Source organism: Vombatus ursinus, unplaced genomic scaffold, assembly GCF_900497805.2.
Source record: "Vombatus ursinus unplaced genomic scaffold, bare-nosed wombat genome assembly UNPS02003292.1, whole genome shotgun sequence".
Taxonomy (NCBI): domain Eukaryota; kingdom Metazoa; phylum Chordata; class Mammalia; order Diprotodontia; family Vombatidae; genus Vombatus; species Vombatus ursinus.
The window spans coordinates 5137625-5156866 of NW_020943070.1; the positions used below are offsets into that span (position 1 = coordinate 5137625).

The 19242-nt window shown below is 47.8% G+C and overlaps 1 protein-coding gene across 2 annotated transcripts; it reads left to right on the forward strand.

Annotated features, from left to right (window-relative positions):
- Window positions 1-1240: 1240 nt before the first annotated feature.
- On the forward strand, window positions 1241-18983 carry PVALB (parvalbumin). 2 transcript variants are annotated; one of them, XM_027874428.1, is made up of 5 exons: window positions 1241-1292; window positions 2324-2408; window positions 4319-4451; window positions 5913-6022; window positions 18786-18983. In XM_027874428.1, exons 2-5 carry the CDS (start codon window positions 2348-2350, stop codon window positions 18812-18814), a joined length of 333 nt encoding a protein of 110 aa, XP_027730229.1. In that variant the 5' UTR covers window positions 1241-1292; window positions 2324-2347; the 3' UTR covers window positions 18815-18983. The 2 variants fall into 2 exon arrangements, with proteins under 2 accessions (XP_027730229.1, XP_027730224.1); XM_027874423.1 differs by lacking the exon at window positions 1241-1292 and having other exon boundaries at window positions 2287-2408.
- Window positions 18984-19242: the final 259 nt, after the last annotated feature.

The following is a 19242-nucleotide window of genomic DNA, read 5'->3' on the forward strand; positions in this document are numbered from 1 at the left end:
GGCCAACAAGAGGGAAAAGCACAAAAAGAGTCAACCAACCCATCCCTTCCCCTCCTACCAGCTCTTGGGCTTCCTTGGCCCTTTTCCACCACTACCCTTCATCACCCAAGGACGACTTGGGAAAAAGGATGATAGAATCATGGAGATGGAGATGGAAGGGATGTCAGAGGCCATCAAAGCCACCCCCCTCATTTCACAGGTGAAGAAACTGGGACCCAAAGAGGGCAGGTGACTTGCTCAATCAGGGTCACATAGCTAATAAGTATCTGCAGTGGGATTTGAACCTAGTTTTCTCTGACTCCAAGCCTAGTAACCTCTCCAGTAGAGTATGGTGCCTCCTCAAAATATGCTGGAAGGTGTCATTGTCCCTTTGGGATCTCTGATCTTGCCCAGAGGTTCAGCACTCATGAGAAAGGCCTAGAAGTCAGGAGAACTGGGGTGGGGGGAGCTGGAATGAGCCTGACAAATGGCCCAGAAAAGGACAATGACTTGACTAATGTGGGTCACAAAGGGTACTGGCAGCAGAGTCAAGACTAGGACCCAAGTCTTTTCCTTAGGTTGGGGGATGAAGGGAACCCAGTTCCCAACACCCTGAGGAGAAATGGATAAGGGCTGAAGACCATCTCTCTTTGGATCTCATGTCATTCCATAAACAAGTGGAGAAATAGAGTTTCATGAGCCAGGGACAGTGCCCTCCACCAGCTGGAAAAGAGCTCTTTTCTGGAGGGCGTTGTGTTCTCCAAAATGCTTCAATCTGCAGAGAAGCCCTGCCCCAAATCCCCCCACATAAGCGTCCTTGTCCTGCTTGCCACCAGCCTGGGTGAAGGACCCTGCCTGCCCACAGGATGGAGAAGGAGAGGGGGCACAGCCCGGGCGAAAGACTTGGGGACAAATTGCAGCCCCATAGACTCGGGACCAGCGATTTCCCTTCCCTTGTACCTCTAAATCTTACGAGGTCCCTGAACTTCAGTTTTCTCTTTGGTAAAAGGCTGGAACTACACTGGATCAGCTCTAAGTTTCCTTCAGGGCTAAATCCTACCATGCTACGATCTCTCGGAGCCTCCATTTCCTTATCTGTAAAGAGAGATTCGTCCTGGATGACTTCCTAATTCTCTTCCGTTTTGAGCTACTTCCCCCCCCCCCACCGACATACTTGCTGTAGGCAGATAAAGGAAGGGAAACCTTCTGGATCCCCAAGAAGTGATTAGGAGCAGAAATCTAGTGTTGAAAGGGACTTCGGAGGTCATCTAGTTAACCAATTCACTTTGCAGACGTGAGGAAACTGAGAAAAGGTGAGTGACTTGTCCAAGGTCACACAGCAACCTTTAGAAGAGGCAGATTTCAAACTGAGGTCCCCAGACTCCAAATGCAGCATGCTATGCCCTTACTGAGGTCAGCAGGGACTTCGGAAACAGATCCCTTTGGTGAACTACACTCCCAGACTCAGGGGAAAGGAGTTGGGGGGGGGGGGGTTGGAAGCAATCTACTGCCCCTGACTACCTGAGTGTGGATCTCGGAACAGGAAGGGTAAAGAAAAGAGAGCATCTTCAGGTTAAAAAGAAAAAAGAAAAGCCTCCAAATTTGCCCTCTAATGAATGTTAAAGATGCAAAGTCAAACTACAAAGGCACCAAAGAGCCGGAAAAGGGGGACGGTGGGGCGGAGAGTGGTGTCCGAACCTCAGAAGGGGCAGCAAGTTTAATTTTGAGGCTTGGGAGTCTTGAGACTGGTAGCTGCAGGGGCCAAACGGATTCTTGAAGCGGCCCAAGGCCGGCAGAACAAAGTCAGGCCGGGCAAGGGGCGCGGAGCTGCCCACGGCGCTGGCAGGGTGGTCTCCTTTCCAGAATCCAGCTCGGGCTCCTGTCTTAGCCTAGCCAGGAAGAGAGGGAGTGGAAGGAAGAGAGTTGAGTGGAGGGGGGCTGATGCGGACTGGGAAGGGGGACTTGCTGCAGTCTTGGCGCCCTCTCTGCCCACTGAGCCCAGGGACAAGGCGCCCTCGGGGCCGGGCCGGGCGGGGAAGCAGGGTGGTCTGCTCCGGACGGTCCAGGGCAGCACCACCTCCGTGCCCTTGACCGAGCCGTGTCTGGTGTGCCCGCCCGGGCTCCTCCCGGCCCCTCAGGGAGGCCTCGGGGGGACCAGGGTCCCCCCCACCACCACCCTTTCCTCGACGCCCCGGGGCTGGGCCTTGGAGCGAGCCTGGCCCAGTGCCAGCCTCCCGCCCTCGCCCTCCCCGGCGCGCGGCCTCGGCGCAGCATTGCAGCGCTGGTCATATGAGCAGGACGCTGAGGGAGGCACTTTTTAATCTTTTCGTACTTGCTCGCCTAGCCCGCTCCGATCCACACCGGCAGCATGTCGATCACAGACTTGCTCGGCGCAGAGGACGTTAAGAAGGCGGTGGCAGCCTTTGCAGGTGAGCCGCTTCTTCCCCACCCCTCCCCATCCCATCCTCTTCCACTCTGTCGCCTTTCCCCCATGCCCCATCTCCTCCCCTCAGCAGCCCTCTGCCCCAGCATCCCGAGCATCCTCGCCCACGCAGCCCGGAGACTGAAGGGACCTGGGCTGCATCCAGCAGGGAGTTTGGTAAGGGGACCGGAGGACGCAGTAGTGCTCGGGACAAGGAGGACCCAGGCGTCTCCGGGAGCGCGCTGGCCAGCTCCATGGGTCCTGTCTGCCACGAGCTTCTCGTCCTCAGAAACTTCCCCGCACTCGGAAGGAACTGAGCCGGGGTGCGTGTTCATGCCGGTAGCCATGCCCTAGTGAGTGCCCGGGCTAGCTTGGCCAGGAGTCCAGGGCGACCCTGCTCCAGGGGTAAGAGTGGGGACCTGAAAAGGGTAGAAAAAGGGGGTGCTGGGACCAAAGCCAAACACTGGCCCCATCCCAGGAGGCATTAAGCCCAGATGCAGGAGCTAAGTGGATGCTGTGAATTCTCATCTCTACCCAAGTGACATGGAGGAGACAGTGTCCAGCCAGGGATCCGAGCCCCTTCTCCCTTCTGGCAACTCAAGATTCAATTCCCTCCATTTTTTAACAATGCACCCCCTTCCCTCATCTCACCTCTCAGTTCAAAGAACCCCTTCTCCTTTCTGGCAACTAAGAAACTCCAATTCCCTCCATTTTTTCACTATGCACCCCCTTCCTTCATCTCACCTCCCCTTTCCTGAGCTAAGGTACCCTAGTCTCCCAAATGCACAGAGCGTATTTCGGGCTTCATCTCTTGCACCACCACCCCCAGCATCACCTCTCTTCTGAGCTGTCCAAGACTGGACACCAGGGAGATGACCTTCCCAAACCCATTGGAGCTTTGAGCTCAGCTAATACATGGACTGTTCAGGGCTATTCTCTCAGCAGCCAACTTTGGGCCCAAAAAGAGAATGGAAAATGGGTTGAGGGCTCTCCATGCCTGTCCCCCTTTTTCTCTTCCCAAGTTCTCCCAGTTTAGGAAGCTCTGACCAGCATCCTTGAACCTTGCCCCTCATTCAGTTCCGAACCCACCTACAACTTTCTCCCAGGACCCCCAAACCCTATCTCTAAGTCAGCCAGTCCAGCTCTATGCCCACCCCCATGCATCCTCTCCCAGCCATTCCAAGGGTGGGAACCAGGTCCAGATGGTGGGCATCTTTGTCTTGATGTCCTGGGGGAACTGCCCTCTAGCCTTCTCCTGTCTAACTCCAAGATCACATAATTGTGGCTACCCTGATTTCTCTGGTACCTCCTAAGATACCTTGTGAGAGCCTAGGATAGCCAGCTTAGCCCAGGATGGGGTGCTAAGAGCCCCTAGCTCTCCCTTCTCAGCATCATCTCCTAGTCTTACTGTTTGACCTTGAGAGAGCTGCTTACCCTCTCTGTTCCTATTTTCTTCACTCTGCCACAGGAAGCAAACTAAGAAGCCTTAGCTCCTTCCACCCCACCCCCATAAGAGCCCTGGATTCAGAATCAGAGGATCTGGGTTCAAATCCTTCCCCTGCCACTTACTAGCTATGTAACCTGAACTTAGAGAAGTCATTTCATTTCTCCTGGGCTGAAGATGAGGGGGACTGGTCCAGATGACCTCTAAGATTCTTTACAATTCTCAATCTACGGTCCTATGATCTCGCCTTCAGCCACTCCACCCCCCTCCCAATACTTTATTGAACTGAGATTCTGGAGGCAAAAAGTGTCCAGGTCCCCTTTTAGTTAAGATTCCCCTCCCCCCACCTCCCCATCCATGTAGGGCACCCTTCCGAGAGCAGTCCCCGTTGCCTGGGCTCGGAGACGCTCCCTGCTGCAGAACACCGTATGTCTCCTGCCTCCCGTCCTGATTAACTGCCCTGCTCCCTGCAGCTGCTGAGTCCTTCAACCACAAGAAGTTCTTCGAGATGGTGGGTTTGAAGAAGAAGAGCAAGCAGGATGTGGAGAAGGTGTTCCACATCCTGGATAAGGACAAGAGCGGCTTCATCGAGGAGGATGAGCTCAAGTGAGCCGGCCTGCCCCTCCCCCACCCCCAGGGCTGGGAGGCTTTTAAGGGGACGTAGGAGGTTGGGGGGGGGGCTGCTTCCTGGCCAGGGGCACCCGTCAAAAAGATGGGCCTGGCCACCTCCATCTGCACACTTTTCTGGCAGCAATCAGTCCGCAGCTACCGAGGGAGCCAGACCTAATGGGCTGGAAGACAAGGGCTTCCTCTCCCTCCCATTTCAGGGAAGGCTAAGGTCATTGGAAGAGGGCAGGACTAACTGGGTTAAGTTGGAGGCATTTAATATTTCTAATGGAATGATGTTGTTCAATAATTAAACACCTCTGAGAGCCCAGCTCTTCCTCAAGTGATCTGAGAGTCAGGACAGTCTCCCTTGAGTTCCAAGTCAGTTTCACTGTGTCAGTAGCACCCACGCCCACCCGCCACCCCTCACCAAGCTGCTTGCCACTCGCTAGCTGGATGACCTTGGGTATGTCACCTATTTTTCTCCTTGCCTCGGTTTCTTCCCAATAAAATGGCGGGAGTCAACTAAGGTCCCTTCAGGCTCTACATCTATGACCCTTTGGCCCAATTCTGACCCCTCCATCAATCAGAGCTAGGTGAAGACTCAGAGCCCTCATTTTACTAATGGCATACGTAACAGAGGCTCATAGCGGTCAAACGCCCTGTGCAAGGTCACCCAGCTAAGAAGGCACACTGCTGGAAACTGAACCCAGATCTCCTCACTCACACACAGGCTCGAGAACAAGGTATCTTAACCTTGGCTCTGTGAACTTGAGAGTTCTTTTAAAAATATTTTTTGATAAATGCATTTCAATATAAATGGTTGCATTGATTAAGCAACTATCATGTGCCAGGCACTGTGAAAGGTGATGAGGGGTGCAAAGGTAGATAGACCCCGCTGACAAGGAGTTTACATTCTACCAGAGGAAAAACACATCTACATCATCCCAGTTGTTACTGGGGGTTTCAGCTTCTTGGGGAAGCTAATAGTGGAACTTTAAAGTGAGCCAGAGATTCCAAGAGGAAGAAGCAAGAAGGGAAGGTGTTTTCAATGTGGGGAACAGTCTGTGCAAAGGCACCAAGGTGGGATTTGGGAATATCAGTTTGGTTGGAGCAAAGAGTAGGAGGGGAACAATGTGCAATTAGCCTAGAAAGAGAGGCTGGAGCCAGACCACGCAGGGTTGTGGGCGCCAAACAGAGGGATTCGGATTTTATCCTAGAGATGACAGGGAACCTTGGACACTACTAAAGCTATCATTTAGAGGAGGAGGAAATGGAGGATTAGAGAAAGGAAATGACTTCCCCCAGGAATTAACTGCAGAAGTAGGAATAAAGTCAGGGTGCTCTGCCTCCAAATCCTGAGTTCCTTCCACGACGCCCTTCAGTCAGTCTGGCATGCGTACTTAGAGCCCAGACAACTTCAGTCTGACCCTTCCTCTTCTCTGTCTTCTCCTTACTTAGATTCATCCTGAAGGGCTTTGTACCTGATGGCCGAGATCTGTCAGACAAAGAAACCAAGACCCTCCTGGCTGCGGGGGATAAGGACGGTGATGGCAAAATTGGGGCTGATGGTGAGTAGTGATGGTGGGGCTGAGCACCGAGCACACCCTGGGGCTCCTTGAGTGTCTGGAGCCCTCTGGGGAAGGAGTGGAGGTCCCTGAAGCAGAATTCCAAGCCCAAAGGACAGATTTGCTTGGTGGCCAGAGATCAGAGAAAGCAGAGACTACCCCGTGCCCTTCCCCAAAGAAGCAGGGGGCTGCCACAGGGAAAAAAGGCATTGGGCTGAGTTGGATAGCCTAGAACTGAGACCTGGTCCAACTCTGTGACTATGCTCTGTGACCTTGGGCAAGTTACGTTCCCTCTCTGGCCTCAGTTTCCCCATCTGCAATATTAAAGATTGGACTATATGTCTTCTGTAGTCCCTACAAAACAGTTCTACGGGGTAAGTCATGAATTATTATCCACAGTTTGTAGACTAATAAATGGAGGCTAAGACTAGTTAAGTGACTTCCAATGGCCACATGGCTCCTAAGAATCACAGCACAGATGAATTCAGGAGCTCTTGAACCACATCTCCCAACTCCCAATTCACTGCTTTACCCCTTACACTATTCAGCATCCCTTCATTGTCTTTTTTTCAGTCTCTTTATCCTGACTGTTTCTGTGAGAATTGCTTTGCTGAGAAATGGGAAAGAAAGCCTATCCTGGCTTTAGCATCCAGGCTTGGTTTTGGAGTAGCCAATAATAGTACCTCTCCACTCCAGACTCCAGGAATATTTTTACCCTCTTTCCCACCAGTATCAGAGTTAAAGTAAAGAAGCAGAAAGATTGAGTAGCTGTGTGATTCTGGGTAAGTGGCTTAACTTCTGTGTGCCTCAGTTTCCTCATCTGTCAAATAAGGACTCTGAACTTGATGACATCTAAGGTCCCTTTCAGTGTGAAATCTACCATGCCAAGTAGGGGAACTAGCCCCAAAGAAAAGCTTCAGATTTGGTGCCCACTTTTTTATTATTTGGCTGACCATGCTCCTTCCCCACTGGTCTAGGCTGCCACAAAAACAGAGCTAGCCCCAGTTTCCTAGTTCCTCCCAAGCTCTGCCCATGTCACACTTGCCCCCTCTCTCATCGGCAGTCCATTTGGGCTGCTCCGAGGTGCTCAGAAAGGCTGGAATGGTTGACTGGGCATGAGTGCCTTCTGTGTGTTGCCTGAGAGAACACAGAGCAAGTGCTCGATCCACAGGCCCCCGTCCCTCCCTCTGTCTCTATCCTATGCTTTTGATACTAAAGACTCATTAATCATTTGGTGACCAGGGTGAAATTCTGCCTTCTGCAGCTGCTCAGGAGAATGAATCAGATATCCCTATCAGAGAAGCACAGAATGGTAGAGCTGGGAGGGGCCTCAGAGATCATCTGGTCCAAACCTCTCTTTTTAAAGGGGGAAACTGAGGCCCAGATGAAAGGAAGTAGTCCTGCCCAAAGTTACAAAGATAAAAAGTGATAGTATAAGGATTAGAATCCTGCTCTTTTGACTCCTAGTTCAACCATACCCTGCTGCTTCCCTTAAGCCATCCTTCCTCAACTTCCAAACTTCTGAGAGCAGTTCAGGAGATTGGAAACATTTGTAGCTCCACAAGGGGACCTTGGGCAAGTCATCCTCTCTCTCTGGGCCTCAGTTTCCTCCTCTGTAAAATGAGGGAGAGGATCTAAATGACCTCTGATGAGCCTCACAGCTCTGAAATGATGGTTCTGTGAGCCTAACTCCAACTTCACTTTGATTTCCTAGAGGTCTCAGGCTCCCTAGAAGAGCCTGGGAGCCCAAGAACATGCTTCAGATCAGGAGAGCAGAAGGAGAATGCTGAACTTGGAATCAGCAACCCTGAGTTCAAATCCTGACTCCACCACTTGCTACTTATTATGTGCCCTGAGACAAGTTATATGACCTTGGGCAAGCCAGTTAACCACTCTGTGACTCAGTTTCCTCATCTGTAAAACGATGAGTTGTATTCATCAGCTTCTAAGACCCTTCTAGCTCTAAATTTATGGCCCAATATTCCTAAATTACTTACCCTCTTTGAACCTCAGTTTCCTCATCCGTAAAACAAGGAGGGTAGATAAGATGACCTCTGATCTTCCTCCTACTTCTACAGCTATGATACTTCAGGTTTCCTTGAGACGAACAAGGGTTCATCTTTTTTTTTTTTATATGTGTGTCAGTGTCCTTGAGAAATATCCTTCTTTTAGGAAGCAGCCGGATGGAAGGTGGAGATAGCAGTGAATTGGGAGTCAGGAGGCTTAAGTCCAAAACCATCTTCTCCTACTAAGTGGCTCTGGGTCCCCGAGGTGAAGGGAAAGGAAGCAGCCAGACCTCTTCAGCCTCCTCATCTATAACTTCAGGGTTTTGGATTTAAATGGTCTCTAAAGCCCCATTCGGCTCTGACTTTCAATAATTATATAAGTGATCTAGCAGGTATACAGCTAGGTAAGAAGCAAACTAATTAGCATTCCCCACTCCACCCCTCGCTAGCTAGGCTCCTGACCTTGGACAGGTGGTACCCCCTCCTTTTCCCAGTCCATGACCCAGTTTCTCCAACAGGAGGAGGGGGCTGGCCACATTGGCCCACAGACAGTGTCCATGTTGCTCTTCAGTTCTCTGAAACCCCAACTCCTACAAATAACCCCTATAAATTAAGGGCTTATCTCTATTCATCGGTCAATGACAGTCATTTGCAGACATGCCTTAGCAGTGAATTCCCACACCCTGTTCTGGGAGGCAGGTCAAGACTGGACATATAGGTATTCTGAGCCCTGTTTAGGGGAAGAAGAAACTGAGATGGAAGAAATTGGCCCACTGTTTGGGTGGGGAGAAGGATAGGTCTGTAGAAAAAAAGGAAGGCTGGAATTGGAGGTAAGAGAGCCAGATGCAAATTGTAATTTGATTGCTAACTACCCTTGTGACCTTGGACAAGTGTTCCCATCTCTGGGCCTGAGTTTTCTCATCCCTAAAGCCAGGAGATTGGACTAGATATCTCTAAAGCACTTTCTAGCTCTTAACATTCTATGCTGTAAATATTCAATGTTCTAAGGTCCTTCCTCCCCTCCCCCCCCAGCTCTAACATTCTTGGTTCTAAGGTCCCTTCCAACTCTTTGAACATATTCTGTGTTTTAAGGTCCCCCATGCTCTGACATTCTCTGTTTTAGGATCTCTCCAGCTCTGACAGATCTAGCCCAAGGTCCCTTCAAGCTCAGAAATCCTACGTTCTAAGGTCTCTCTCCTCCCAGTTCTGACATCCCATTTTCTAAGCTCCAACATTGTGTGTTCTCAGGTCCCTTCCATCTCTAACATTTTATGTTCTAAGGCTGGCATCACAGTACCCAGCCCAGTATTTTAACCCCTAAAACTAGTGGCTTCCAAAGGTTTCAGACCCACAGCACCTTCTTCTGCTGGGCAGCACCTTACATATGTTTCACATAAGGGTCCTATGCCCAGAATCTCATAGCTGAACCAGACCTCAGAAGGCCTCCAGTCCTATATGTATCTGAGCAAGAAGGTTCTTTCTCTTTCTCTCTCTCTCTCTCTCTCTCTCTCTCTCTCTCTCTCTCTCTCTCTCCTCTAACAAGGGGTCATCTAGCTTCTGCTTTAAGATCCCTACTGAGATAGAACCTATTACCCTATGACTGTCTCTAGGCCTCAGTTTCCCAATCTCTCAGATCTATAAAATGAGGGGGCTTCCCAACTATGACAGTCTACACAAGGTATTCATTTCCATGATAATAACAACACCTAGCAAGTATTCAGCACCTGGTGCATGTCAGGAACTGTGCTAAGCATTTTACAATGATCTCATTTGATCTTAACAGCAATCCTGGGAGGCTGGTACTTTTAATGTCCCCATTTTACTATTAGGGAAACTAAAGCAAATGGAGGTCAAGTGACTTGCTGAGGGTCATACAGCTAGTAAGCGTCTGAGGCTCAGTTGGAACTGAGGTATTCCTGACTCCAGGCCCAGTGCTCTATCCACTCTGCTATCTCACTGCCACAATAAGTACATAAGACAGTTATAAGCACAGCTCAATGAGAGTTGGCTGAGGGGATCTCTAAGGCTCCTTCTAACACTGAGATTCTGAGAGAGGAGTGAGGAAGGAAATCCATGTAGCTGTGGGTAGTAGCTTTGGGCTGTATGATAAATAGCAAGAATGATAATGCCTTGGCTGTGTGTATGTTATAAAATCTAAAAGCGAGAGAGACAGAGACAGAGACAGAGACAGAGAGAAAGACAGAGAGAGAGAAGATTCACACAGGATATTTGTGCCCTTTGCAAGTCAGTCTGATGAAGCCTATGGACCTCTTTTCAGATGCTTTTAAATAATTGAAAGAAATATTCCATTTCAGTTAGAGGTCAGTCAAAGTAAAGCTGTTATTTTTCCCTTCCAAGTTCCTGGATCCCCTGAAATCTATCCACAGACTCCTTGAGGGTTCATGGACCCCAGGTTAAGAACTTTGATCTAGTCTAGTCCTTTGACTATAGATTAAGACATGGAGGCCCAAGGAGACCTGGCAGTTTGTCAAAGGTCACACAGGTACTGACTAGCCAAGACAGCATTCAGTTCCTTGTCCTTGAACTCTAGATTGAGCCTTCTTTTCAAGGTGCTTCTCCTGCCTCTTCTTTCATGGCCCAGTGAGGTGGTCAGGGGCTGGAATTCTTATACCCATTTGGCAGATAAGCACATAGAGACACAGCAAAGTCAAAGGATTTCTCCAAGGTCACCCAGCCAAACCAGAAGTGAGGCCAGAACTCAGATCCCCTGACTCCTTCATGCCTTCCACTGAGGCAGAGCCTAAATTAGAGAGTTAGTAATGGTATAAGTGCAGAGCTGGTGGCTCATTCATATTCCCAGGTGGACTTGCATGCAAGACATCTTGTCTCTGCACCAGATAAGATGTAGCCCAGGGAGCAGGAGATGTCATTATGTAACTAGTCTAACTGAAGTTAGGAGGAATGAAGACACTTTTTCTTTCTGTATTGCTTCCCCCATCTCCTCCAAATAATTAAGCTAATGGAGTCATTTGTCTCAGGGCACAGGGAACCTCAGAGTTTTGTCCCATCGGAAGCCAGAGCTGGCGATGGCGGGTTGTCATTACTGTCGTAATTATTTTGATCCTTGCCACTGTCCTGGGTAGACGCATTCTCCTTCTCCACTTCTCTGCAACAATCTTTGTTTGTGGTGGTGCTAACTGACATTTAAACATCACGCACCCACTCATTTTTAGCCTCACAACCAGGCAGGGGTTCTATGAATATTCCTGGCCCCATTTTACAGATGAGGAAATTGAAGCTCAGAGAAGGAAACTAACCAGGGGTCACACAGTTAGAAAATAGTAGGGGTTGGAGATGAATCCAGATCACCCATCAGTGCAGGTCAAGCATTCTAACCATTGCACAACACTGCCTCTAAGGAGGAATAAGTGTTCCCCTTTCTGGGGTTTTATATGGTTTACAAAGAACTTTTCTTATAGTGGTAATCATGTAACATAGAAGTAATCTAAAAATCATGACTAGCATTTATAAAGCACTTTAAGGTTTACAAGGGCTTCCCATGTGCTTGATTTGATCCCCATTGCCACCCTGGGAGGTAGGGGCTATTACGATCCTCATTTAACAGAGGAGAAAATTGAGCCTCAGAGCAGTTTAATGACTCGCCCAGGATCATTCAGTGAATGGCTAAGGGGTGACCTGATTCTACCCATCCTATGCATAAAAGCTTTTTTAATAGGATGCTGGCACAGTTGTTAATTATGGCCATGGATGACTGAACGCAAAGAAATGGCCTTAACTCAGAAAAAGGATTACATTGGATCATGAATTTTGAGTTGGAAGGATCCTCAGTGGAATCTCATCCAACCCTCTCATCTGGCAGATGGGAAGAAGAAGCTCATTTGAACCCAGGTCCTCCTGACTCCAAATCTAATGCTTCTAGCCGTTAGACCACAAAATGGCAGAACTAACCCTTCCAACCCATGCTTCCATCAGGGTGTTGTGGGAAAATCACCAGATTTGGAGTCAGAATGTCATAGGAATGTAGATTCAGAGTGAGGACTTCAGAGGCCCCTTATTTTACAGATGAGGAAACTGAGGTATGGGTACCTTTGCTCAAGTCACAAAGGTTGAAAGTGTCTGAGGTGGGATTTGAACCCAGGTCTTCTGATTTTAGACCAAGTGTTCTTTTTGCTACAAGCTGTGTGACCTTGGATAAAGCACTTTACCTGAATCTCACTTTGTCTATCTGTATAAAAAGAGGTTTGGACCAGGTGATCTCTTGGGGAACTTCCAGCTTTAATTTCATCAATGGCTTCCAGCCCTGTGCAACCTCCTTATCAATGAGGAAACTGAGGCTCAGGGGGAAAGTAACTCACACCAGGATCTTCTAATGCCAAACATAATGCATTATATTCTAATCACACAACTGTTCCAACATTTTGTAGGAAATGGTAACCGAAGGTAGCACAACCCTTCTGCCCATTAATCGGAGCTGAGACATTTACTGGACAAGTCACCAGGGCCTCAGTCTCCACATCTATAAGATGTGGAGATCAGGAGGTGGGACTAGACAACTCTGAGTCTTAGCTCAGATCCCAGGATCTCAGGGGATCCTGGGACTCAGATAAAGAGTTGAATACAAGAGAACGGGCAGCTTCCTAACCTCTCACTCAAAGTCTCTTCTTTTAAGTTCCAGGCCCACACTTTCAGCTAATCAGCTTGTCAATAGCGTCTAAATTTATCAGATCTGCACAGAGACTTGAAGGAGGACACATAAAATTAAGCTAATTTCAGTTTCCTGAGGGACATCGATGGACAGTCTTGTGATTCTCCTCCTATTCCTCCTCTTCCTCCTCTTCCTCCCCCCCCACCACCCACCTCCTCCCTTCAGGGCCTTTATTGATTAGGAGGATAGGGTGTGGGAAAGATGCTCCAGTAGGGGAGAAGTCTCCAGGCTTTCTGCAGACAATGGTTCTTGGGTTTATTCTAGGGAATGGCTAATTGCTTAGTCAATTTCCCAGAAGGAAGATTCGCCCACAGCCTGTAATAGTATAGACTAATCACCGTATATAATACTTGCTCTATACAGTTCATGAGAGAGACAGCCAAGGTTGGTGAATTAAACCAGTTTCAGAGTCAGGAAGACCCGGGTTCAAGTCTGGCTGTGTGACCCCGGGCAAGTCACCTAACTTCTCAGTGCCCCTAGGCAACCCTCCAAGACTTCTAGTTGCAAAAAAGGGGCTCACCTGCATTAGTCAAAGGTGTTTCCTCCACCAAGGAAATCACAGGATTCCCCCCCCCCCAAAAAAACCCCACCATAATATACTGGCATTCTACGTTATAATATTAGCAATATGTTCTTACACCAGCAAATGACATTATAATATTTTATGCAAAACAATGTCTTTAACATCTCTATCAGCTTTCATAAACATTTTCCCAACTGGAACAAGTGGACTTTGGTTAGAATCCAAATCTTGCCACATGTTACCTATGAGATATGGGAGTATCCGAAGGCCTCATTTTCTCACCTAGAAAATGAAAGAATTGTTCTATATGATCTCTAGTGTGGATCAATGATCCATCCATCCCCACAAACTGTAAGGTAGAGAGATTCAGACCTGTGATTTCAGCCAGGGAGGGTAATCACAGTAAGGAAGTTCCCTCCTGAGATGCAATCTGGTAATTCACCTGTAACTTTGAGTCCTAGAGTATTGCCTGAGGGCATTTTTTTCTTCATTTTATCCTTACAAGGTCCCTGGGAAATAGATGCTATTATTATCCCCATTTTTCAGATGCAGTTAAGGTTAAGTGACTTGCTCAGGTATCCAAGAGAAGAATCCAACCCAGGTCTTCTCCTTCTGAAGAAAGACAAGCTCCCATTTATACCACTCTGACTCTCCTATGAGACAGGCAGGAAGAGTTATTAGCCTAAGCTGCTGTGACTTTGGGCAAATCACTTCCACTTTCCGGGCCCCCAGAGTCACTTCCACTCTCTGGGCTTAATTACAGTGGCTCATTAATTAAGATTCCCAAAGTGTTTTCCTCAAAGGGATACATGAAAGTAAGAAGTGGGTCTAGTACTGTCCTCATTTTGCAGACAAAGAAATCGAGGCTCAGAAGATAAGGCTACACAGCTAATAAGCATCAAATTCTGAAGGCAAATCTAGATCTGATTCAAAGGCCATTCCTTAATTTTTCCACCAGTAACCAGCATGCATATGGCACTCAGTACTCTCACAAACTTATCCAGATTAGCTTGCTTAGTCCTCATACAGCTCCAAGAAGTATGACTATCCATCCCCTGTTTGACAGATAAGTCAACTAAGGTTCCCAACGATTTGATCAGGGTCACAAAACTGGGCCTGAAGCCCACGTTTTCTGAATCCGCTATTGAGTATCTGTCTATTACCTAACCTTAATCACTGAATGGGTGTTGCCTTAGTCAAAAAGAGACCTGTTAAAGACCTGAGCTTAAAGAGGCCAAGGTCCCCCACTGCATTCTGGGCCATCTCCAGTCATACTGATCTATATCTGGCCACTGAACTCAGATGACTCCTGAGGAGACAGTGAGGCTGGTGACTTTGCACAGCCCTCCCTCACTTCAATCCAATTCACTTGCATGTCATGGCATCACCTCCCTGATGCCATGGTCCTTTCAAGAATGAAGGACAAACAATTGTACCATCACTCTCAATCTATCAACCAATCAACAAGTGATTATTAGGAGAATTGGATCGTCAGTGCTGAGCACACTTACTGGCACATAGTAGGTGCTTAATAAGTGCTTATTGACTGGCTCACCACTCCAGGCCAGGCACTGTGCTAGTTTCTAGGGACCCAAGACAAAACAATTCCTTAAGCAGCTTACAATCTATCAGAGAAGACAACATGTACTTCTATAGGGAAAGGGAAGGGCACGAGCATTCACTAAGTACATTGCACTAAAGCTTTCTTAAGTATTTTCTCATCTGATCTCAGCTGGAAAGGACCTCAGAGACCAGCCCCCTCATTTTACAGATGAGGAAATGGAGTTAAGTGACTTGCCCAGGATCACACAGTTAGTAAGGATCTGAGACAGGATTTGAATTGAAGGCTTTCTGACCCCAAGTCAGCACTTTATCCACCGTGGTTCTAGCTGTTTTGTGTAAAAAATAAGTACGGAGTAATTTGGAGGGACAAGGCACTAGCTGTGAATGTGCTCATGTGGGATGTGGTAGCTGAGCTAAATCTCAAAGGGAAATAAGAGCTCTAAGAGGCAGAAGGGAGGCTGGAGAACATTCTTTGAATGGAGAACAGGCTGGGCCGTCCATGAGACAGGAATGGAGTGTTGCATATGAGACATATCAGGAAGAACAGTTTGGCTGGATTGGACAGTGTGTGAAGGGGAATAATGGGTAATTGGGCTAGAAAGGTAGGTCAAGGCCAGGTTGTGCAGAGGTCTAAATGCCAAACTAAGGAGGCTTATTTGATCCAAGAGGTACTAGAGAGATAGATAGATAGATAGATAGACAGATAGATAGATAGATAGATATGTGTGTATATGTGTGTATAGAGTGTTGAAGACAGTGCCTTACATATAGTAAGGGCTTCACTTAAATTCAGCAAGTAGGTATCCTTCATGCAGCCTGTTATGTGAGGTCTTGGCCCTCAGGGGAAAGGATTTGATCTGCGCACTAAGAACTATCTCACAAAAGAATATACAAATGCATTCTAGAATTCAATCCAATTTGATTTACAAAACCATAAAATGTTGTTTCAGAGATGTCTGAAGCTATCCAGACAAACCAAATATTTTTCAGATGAATAAACTGTGACCCAAGGAGGTCAGATGAAGTCCTACAGATGGAAAAGATGATATTTGAAATTTGAACTCATGTCCTCAGATTTGAGAATCAGTGATAGTTCTATGGTACCACACTCAATAAGCATTTATTAAGCTCCTGCTATGTACCAGGCACTGAGCTAGGTGTTGGGAAAATTTATAAGGTAAAACTGTGCCTGCCCTCAAAGAGGTTATATTCTATTAGAGAAAAAATGTGGTTAGATGCCCCAGAATGGACAGTAATGTAAACTACATATACATGTGTCATAAAGGACATTTGGATCCATTCCAACATTATCAAAGGGAATGTTAGCCTAAACTTCCAAATGCAATGATCTGGGAGGGGTGCATGGATATTGCTAATGGGGTCAAGGGACAGCAGATGACAAAGGCTTCCTGCAGGAGGTGCCATTTGGGTATGAGAAGGAATTCAACAGATGGCAGGGAGGTGAGAAGATAAAGGGACAAACGTGAACAAAGGAACAGAGGAAGGACAGTGAGTACTTCAGTTTGGCCACAAGGATGGAATGCATTGAGAGGAGAAGTAGGAGATCGTAGGGTTTAGACCTGAGAGGGACTCCAAAGACAAACGCAACCTCTTCATTCTTCAGAGAAGGAAAACTGAGGTTCAGAGAGGAGTCATGGGATCCTAGTTGATAGGGAGGGTCAGAGACCTAGAGCTGGAAGGGATGTCCCCTCCCAGGCCATCTCATCTGAGTTCTTCATTTTACAGTTAAGGAAACTGAGGCCCAGAAAGAGAAAGGTGATCATAGATACAGATATGGAAAGATCCTCAGGACCCATCTGGTCCGACCTCCTCATTTTACAGATGAGGAAATATAGGCCAAGAGAATTCAAGTTCAACTTGCCCAGACTAATGAGGTTACAATGGCTAGACCTGACATGCATACGGATGCACAAATGGGAGTGTGTGACATTGCTGTGGGGGAAGAGTATAAAAGGGAAGAGATCTAAAAAGAGAAACTCACCTTAAGGGGTCGGGGAAAAGACTCAGAGCCATTCAAGGTCACAGAAGGAAGAATTCAAAGGAGAACTATCGAGTGTGTCATCTCTGAAACCAAAGGAGGGGAGTATTCAGAAAGGGGGGGCAGGGAATCACCAATGTCAAATGCTGCGGAGGGCTTACGAAGGATGAGGGGTATTTTTAAGGCCATTGGATTTGGTGATTGGGAAGTTATTGGTGATCTTAGAGAGAGCAGACTTGGGAGAGGATGGGGGACAAAAGTTAGAGGAGTGCCGTACAAAGGGTGTTGGCTCTGGAGACATAGGACCTGGGTTTGAATCCTACCTATGCCTTTTACTGTTTGTGTGACCTTGCCTCTCTAGGTCCCAATTTCCTCATCTGAAAAAAATGAGAAGGGAGACTCAGTGAGGGGACTCAATGAGAAGGGACCCAAAAGTCCCCTCCAGCTTTCAATCTATGGTCCTTTGATTCTTCTTGCCCTCATCTCTTAGCTTCAGGCTTGAAATGACCATACAGTGTAGTGGACTAGACAATCAGGAAGAAAAGGGAAGCTCGGGGAACACGGAGTTGGCAACATGATTTCATTAATCAGTGCATTAACTGGATGCCAGTAGGTGCCCAGCCTGTACCAGGCCCTGTAAAGAATGCAAAGCAATGTAAGGCCTAGTCTTTGCCCTCAAGGAATTTACCATCTGACTGCAGAGTCATGAAGTAAACGCGAGAAAAACTGAGTAGCAAGTTAAGAGTTAAAAAGCCATGCAAGGCGACAGCATCAGAGACGTCATGATGCAGCAGATGTCTGCTACGTGCCAAGTGAATAGGACAGGCGATCACTGCTGTGCTCTCAGAGGAGAGAGAGGGCACAAGGTACAGAATGGTCAAGGATGGCTCCCTGGAGGAGGGGGCCTTGGAGCTGTAGATGGTAGAAGAGAGCTCAGGGCTCACCAGGATCAAACCCCTCATTTGGCAAATGGGGAAACTGATGCCAAAGATATCACCGGATTGCCCAAGGTCACACAATAATGAGGGATTAAAAGCCAGGTCTCCTGTCCTGTGCCAGAATGCTTTTGATTACAATCAGGTTGAGCACAGGATTTTAGAAATGAAAGAGCCCCCATAGACCATCTAGTGCAACTCTTTCATTTTGTTGATGAGAAAACAGAGACCCGGAATGATGAACCAATTTGCCCACGGTCACATAGACTATAAGCAGCAGAGCTAGAATTTGCTAAAGTATCATTTTTATTGTGCAGCTGTGTCAAACCCCATTTGGGGTTTTCTCAGCAAAGATACTGGAATGTTTGCCCTTTCCTTCTCCAGCTCATTTTACAGATGAGGAAACTGAGACAAACAGGGTGAAGTGACTTGCCCAGGGTCACACAACTAGGAAGTGTCTGAGGGCAGATTTGAACTCAGAAAGATGAGCCTTCCTGCCTCCAGATCTGGCACTCTATCCACCTCACCACCTAGAGCTGGAAGAGGCCAGAATCCGAGAAGCCCGAGATCACACAGGTAGTATTCAGCAGAGCCCAGATTTGTCAGAGGATTGTTACCTTGGAGCCCAAAGGAACTTCAAACACCTTTCAGTTCAACTCCCTCAAAACTTAATCTCAACGAAGTTAAGTTATTTGCCCAAGGTCACACAGGTACAATGTGGCAGAGGTGGTATCTGAACTCAGTTCCTCTGATGACTCCAACACAGTGCTCTTTCCCTATATCATTTTAGCAATTCCTGAGCTGGACCTGGAGATTTGGAATGATGTTTGAGGGTCACCTCCCCCACCTTTTTTTTTTTTTTTTTGCAAACAGGAGCCCATGAGCCCTCTGGCCTCCAGGCCAGGTCTGCTTCTCGGTTTGTGAGCAACAGCGTGCATGAGGGGGCTAGGACCCACCCAGCTGCCCTGCCCCTTGCCTTCACCAACGTCCCTCGGATTCATTTCCCTTTGTCTCTCCTCCACCCACTCCCACTGTCCTTGTTGTTTCTTGCAGAATTCACAGCTCTGGTGGCTGAATCATAAACAGCTCTGACCACCCCAGGCCCTTCGACTGCCCCTGAATGACCGGACTCCAGTCACCTCCTGCCGACCTCCTTGGTTTCTCTCCTTTTTATTTATGCTATTTTTTACTCCAACTGTTCCCTGCAGCCCTGTAACTCTATCACTACTCTGTAAAACGCTGGTAGAAACAATAAAGGTCAAATCCACCTGACTCCTGATACTCTGATGAGCCAAAACTGTCTTGCTTCATATAGAGTTTGCTTTTGGTTTGGAGGGGGAAGTTTCTTGGGGGGATGGTGGGGAGTGGTCTGGGAAATGCAACTCACAAAACAACTCAGGCTTTGCAAGATCCCTCACGTATACTGTCTTATTTGGCCCTCCCAACACCCCTGGAGAGGAGGTAGTATAAATGGGTTATCCTCATTTTACAGGTGAGTAAACTGAGGCCC